The sequence below is a fragment of the Mesitornis unicolor genome, unplaced genomic scaffold (genome assembly GCF_000695765.1).
Source record: "Mesitornis unicolor isolate BGI_N332 unplaced genomic scaffold, ASM69576v1 scaffold5541, whole genome shotgun sequence".
NCBI classification, from domain to species: domain Eukaryota; kingdom Metazoa; phylum Chordata; class Aves; order Mesitornithiformes; family Mesitornithidae; genus Mesitornis; species Mesitornis unicolor.
Genome location: NW_010163007.1, coordinates 4506 through 10473, shown reverse-complemented (window position 1 = coordinate 10473; position 5968 = coordinate 4506). Strand labels below are relative to the sequence as shown.

Genomic DNA, 5968 nt, shown 5'->3' with positions numbered 1-5968 from the left:
GGCTTCATTCTTCAAGATATATGTGAATTACTTGGAGCAAGCCCAGTGGTGGGCAATGAGACTGATCAGAAGTCTGCAAGTACAGCTCCTAAGGAAAGCCTAAAAGAATTGCCTTTGTTTAGTCTAGAGAAGAGAAGATAGCAGAGGAGGAGGAACATAAGGAGCACAGTGATAACATTCTGAAATACTTGAGGAATAGGAGCAAATAAGGCATTAATATGCTTTCTGTGACCACTGCAGATAAGATGCAGTGGGGTTAAAAGAACGCAGGAAGGATTTAAAATGACTGCTAGGAAAAGCTTTCTCCCTGCAAGAACAGTAGGCCTGAAGGTTACTGTGGCATTTCCATCGCCGGACAGCCTGAAGCCCAGGAGGGAGCAGGACCCATCAGTGAGAAGTGACTTGCCCACGTCTCCATGGTGGGGTTATGCAGTCTCTCGAGACCCCGTCTAAACCCATTTTTCTGTGGTACATCCCTGTGCGCGCAGGCTGTGATGCCTGGTGAGGGAAATTTCTCCTGGCTCTTCAGAAACCTCATGGCCACTCTGCTGGCTGCTGCCCAGCTCCCGCAGCACAGACAAGCTTGGGCGGATGTCGGGGCTGGTGTGGTGGGAGAATTTGGCTGGCAGATGGGCTCTGCTGAGGTCCCTGGACTGTGCTTGATGGTCAAGCTGTGAGAGGCTGTGGTCCCTACTGCCAGGCTTCCATGCCTGCGATGTCTGCAAGGACTTGGAACACAGCGGGGGTCCAGCTAGGTTCCTCTCAGGCATTTTGGAGGAGCAGCTGGCCGCTGTGTGGCAGGAAAGGTGGGTGAATCAGGAAGGGCTCATTTGGGCACACAGTGGGCTGGGTCTCTTTACAGACCAGGAATGGAAGTGCCTGAAAGGTTTTGTTTTTGGTTTTTTTTCCTCCTTTCCAGAGCTTCAGTTTTAACTCAAGGTCCACAGACCATCACAACCACACTTTGCTCTTTCTTAGGCTAAGGCCAGGCCTTGCAGTTCAGGTCTGCACCACAGGCTTTGGCCAAACTCTCCTGACATTGTCATACTCTGTTTTTTCCTCCCACAGTGGCTCCTTCTGGATCCAGCTGAATTTTTTTGTTTGCTTTCCAGGAAGCACATTCTTGGAGCAGGAGCCCTGCGAAAAAGCAGCTGCAAGCTGGGTACCAGGGAACTGGTACAGCTGAACCATACGAAGCTCTGGTCCAGGCTCAACTCAACTGCTCACAAAGCCTTGTGTTCAAAGCAGCGGGCAAAGGTGCAGCTTGAGACTCTAGCGCTGATTCATGCAGTGATTTCAGGTGACATTGCCAGGTCTTGAGCACCTGCAGAATTAGGGCAGCATTTCTTCCTGCTTCCACACTCTGGCTATGGGATTTCAGTAGCTGGGACTTTTGGAGCAGGGCTCAGCATGCAGCACAGCAAGGACCTTGCTGCAGAGGATAAAGGCATGATTGGCATGCTATGTACACAGTAGGAACCGCTGACTGGGAAAGTGTGATTTTCTCTGTGCTGCTTTTCCTGCAGAGCAGAGCTCAGCCTGCTCCCTCCGGCTTGGGCTCCACACAAATATCTTTTTGATGGTGCAGATCACCAGCAGGAAGCTCAGAGCATCCTTCCCCGAGAGGAGCCGTCTGCTCCCCCCAGCCAGGGGTCGGCAATGGCGCCAGGCAGCTGCAGAAAGGAGCCCCATGCTGGAGTAGCAGATAACCCCTGACAGATGTGCAGCCAGCACAAGGCAAAAGGACCAAGAGAGATGGAGGGAAAACAGCTGGGAATGGCAAGAGCTTGCAAGTGGTCACGATTTATGCAGCGAATTAACTGCAACAGAAAGTTGTAACCCCTGGAAAGCTTTGCAGATTCCCCTTCCATCATTAGCTGTTGGCTCTGGAAGTGGTTTGCCAAACCAGTTTTCCATCGGGGATGATGCTGGTTTTTTTTTTCCACCTGCTCCCATGCTCAACACCTGCTTAAAGCAATGTGGTGGTGTAAGGACAGCTGGCACACAGATCTGGCCAGGGTTGACCATGGAATAAAACCTGGGGTCAGTGCTGAGGCACATTTGCTTCTCAGCACTGACCCTCATGGTCTTCTTGTAGGTGGCTTCCTTCCCCATGAGCAGGACTTCACATGTCCCATGGCTGTGGCAGTGGGCTCCGGATAGTCTCTGTTAGCTGCAATTCTTGCAGCCAGACACCATCAAATGCTAAGGGAAGGAAGCAAAGCCACCAGGGTCCTCATGGTAGAGCTGGGGCTGGAGGCCTAAGACATGGAGCATTCAATGTAGTGTCGTCCTTCTTAACCAAAACAAATACCAACATAGGCTTCAGTCCCCACTGAATGACATCAGCAACACATACATATATAAAGTGCTTTATTGCAGCATCAGAATAAAGAATTCTTCTCTATGAAATCTGGTAGAAATAAAAGGCATTTTATATATATTATATATAAAAACCACAATAAACTTAAAGAGTAGAAGCTTAGAGATTCATCACTTAAATAGCAGTGGGTTGGACAGAATCTTTGATGGGATATAAAAATAAACACTTGCTTAATGTCTACTTTTCTGATGATGCCTCGCAAAGCCTCCGGATGAGTAAGGTGCTTGTGTGAGGAACAACACCGCTTCTTGTTTCTCATGCTCCAGTTCATGCCTGTATCGTCCAAACCATGGAGGCAGTGAGGCAGAACAGCCACTTGGCTTTCAACCAGCATTTGGGGGGAGTCAATGCAAGAAATTTTTCTACTTGCCCCTGGATGGGAACTCCATTAATTACAGAAATTATAGTGTCTTTCTGGGGGGGTTAGACTGGTTGTCATACCCAGTATAAAGGAGAGTGCAAATCCCAGGTAATAGTCCTTATTTTAAAAGCACTTCCTCAGAGAGCCGCCAGTCTAACAAATCGGCTGAGCTATTGAAAGTCTCCTTCAAGAAAGGCTGTTTGCAGAGGTCCTGCTTCCGTGCATAGCTCTAAGACTGGACACTAGGCACTCAACAGGAGGTTGTTCTAAAGAAGTCTGTGCACTGATGGTGAATAAGCTCCTCTGAGAGTCTGCTGATGTTAATGATGATACATGATATGGGAGAGGAAGTATGAATCATAGAATCATTATGGTTGGAAAAGACCTCTAAGATCATCTTGTCCAACTGTTAACTAACTACCATGCCCGCTTCTAAACCATGTCCCTGAGCACCATATCTAGATGGCTTCTAAATACATCCAAGGATGGTGATTCCACCACTTCCCTGGGCAGCCTGTTCCAGTCTTTGATAGCCCTTTCAGAGTAGAAGTTTCTCCTAATGTCTAACCTAAACCTCTCCTGGCTTTGCTGAATGACAGAAGATAACAAGCTCATCCTTCCATGGCCTCAGCCACTTGTCTGCTTCTCGTGCAAACACCTCCATGTTTGTTACTGAGCCTCTCCGAGAAGATAACAAGCTCATCCTTCCATGGCCTCGGCCACTCAATCTGTCTACTTCTCGTGCAAACACCTCCATGTTTCTTACTGAGCCTCTCCACACGTATTCCAGGCTCCCAGATGACTGCCAACCCCTCCTGACCACCTCTTTACCAGAAACCAGTGAGCAAATGACTGTTTGGGCTAGGGAACACGTAACAGTCAGGAAAATTTGGCAGGGTCTGAGTCTCCATGCGTGGCTGTGGTTTTTTTCCTCACCCTTTACATAAAACTGGTCATCTCAGACTGCACACCTTGCTGGGAAATGGATGGTGCCTGTCTATGTTTGGATAGCACCCATAACTGGAGTCTGGGGATGCAAGCGTGGAATAATAGGTAAATGAGAATAAGTCAGTAATAACTTCAGTAATACTTTTGCTTTACCAGCAATGAAGCCTTAGGTACTGATGACCAAGGATGCAATATTCTATCAGTAACAAAGGCAAAAGGATCAACCTACACTATCAACACGTAAGACACTCCCAGAAAGACTCCCTAAAGAGCTATCAGACCATGGGTATTCACTGGCCTCAGAGAAAGCTCCTGCAAGAAGGACAGACCTAGCACAGGACATTCAACCAAGGACCTCTGCACACAGATATTTTTGTCCAACAGTGTCCTGCAGACAAAACATGGAGTGACCATCAGCCTTGGGTGAAACCTCTAGTCTAGAAATGACTCCATTCTTCTTCACATGTGCTTGACTGGCTCTTTTATTTCCCCTGACACATAAAATTTGCTAAATATAAGCTATGAACAGTTTCTGCCAGGTTCAGTGACTGAATGTCCAGGGATAAAGGTGCTCAGCCTAGTTTCTTTGTGGGAAACTTGGGAACTGCCAAAATATGCTGGGAGCAACTGCCATGGACCTGTGAAAAGCCGAATAAAACCCAGGCAAAACCAAAGTGCCAACAGAGAGCATCAAGATCCATGATCTGCAGGCATGAGGTATTGATGTTATCAGCACATGTGTATTTTCCTATTCTGGATCCACACTTGCGAGCCTGGCCAGGCAGCGAGCCTGAGGAGCACAGGGTGCGCCCACAACCTGCTTTCTTTGGGCTGCTTATTGCTGGGCACCTGGGAAGACGCAGCATGGAGCAGGGCCCAAGGCCAGCAGCAGACCTAAGAGGGTCAATGTTGGGTGCTTCCAGCAGCGTCTGACTTGTTGCCATGCCCATGGAGAACTTGGCTCCGTGCTTTTTGCTCCTCTCTAGCAATAGTACGAGTGGTGGCCAAGCTACCTCCTGCCCCTGGCAGGGCTGTGGGTGGGAAACGCAGGACTTTCTGCTGGGCCATGCCACAGGTGCTCCTGAGCACTGAAACTCACTGGTGGGGCTGCCAGGGAGCCAAGGCTGGTGGTGGGACTTGCATGGGTGCTGCCCCAAGCACTGAGGCAGAGGGGCTGAAATGCACGCAGGAGGTGTACTCCCCATGGCTGACTTACTCTGAGCTTTGGCACCCAGTGTTCCCTTTTGCAGCCAAAACCACGATGGCATTGCAATCTAGCCAAGCCAGCCCAGGTGGTCAGTCTCCTCCTGCCTCACATCTCCCACCCCAGACCCATGAAACCATGCTAAGCCTCTCCCTACTCCTTCCCAACCACATATGCAAAAACCCAAGGAGCGGGGAGGCTGGGACAGCCCTGCCCCTCCCTAGAAGGACTCACTCTCATTTTCAGCAGTAGACCGGTGTGTGCCAGGGCAGCTGTACAGGCAGAAGCAGGCAGCTCTGCCTGCAGCAGGCCAGCTCCTCAGGGGCGGCGTGAAGCCAGCAGGAGCTGAGGCCATTTCAAGCCTGCAGATGCTCAGCCTTCAGCTTGCATTGAAAGATCGTAGAGAATAAAAGCAGACTGGAGCAGCCTCCCATTCCCTTTACACCTTCCATCTCCTGCAGCTCCCTGCACGCCAGCTCAGGCACCCCAGAGTGCAGGACCGCCCTAGGTGGTATGGCAGAGATCGCACCGTGATAACCTCCAGCAACCTCAGAAATCCGAGGGAGGGAGCCGAGGCATCCCTCCGGGGGGATGAGACAGACGGTGCATCCTCCCTGCTCTGCCCAGTGCCAGCAAGGAGCCCATGAGCAGGGCCAGAGCTTCACCAGGCCGGGCTTGGGTGGGAGCCGGCAGTGGCCATGGCTCCTCTGAGCATGGCTGTGGCTAGTACTCCTTGGCCTCCTGCAGCTGGGAGAGGTACTCCTCCTCGGCAGGGTTGTCAGCACACCGCCGTCCATTGTTGGGGGGCCGCACGGCGTGGTAGCGGCTCCAGTCACCCTTGCAGAGGATCCAGGGCAGCATGTCCACCTTGTAGTGCAGCTCTGGGGAGAACTCGGTGCTGATGAGGTTGGGGACGCCAGCTCCCTTGCCGCGGGTGATGAGGCGGGTGTGCTCGTCGTAGCAGCAGTGCTGGGCAGCCAGGGTGGTGCTGTCGAGGGAGAGCATGGAGCGCAGGCAGAAGCGCGCCGTCGGTTTGTAGATGTCCAGGCGCTCCTTGGGGCCGCTGGCGTCC

General features: G+C 51.3%; 1 protein-coding gene across 1 annotated transcript in view; it reads right to left on the bottom strand.

Annotated features, from left to right (window-relative positions):
* Nucleotides 1-5619: 5619 nt before the first annotated feature.
* Nucleotides 5620-5968, bottom strand: part of ISM2 (isthmin 2) — a gene marked incomplete at its 5' end in the record, with an annotated part of 3637 nt that continues 3288 nt past the window's right edge. Inside the window, 1 exon segment of the mRNA XM_010193792.1 lies at nucleotides 5620-5968. This exon segment is cut by the window's right edge and continues 21 nt beyond it. Within this exon segment, the coding sequence (XP_010192094.1) occupies nucleotides 5620-5968 (349 nt within the window).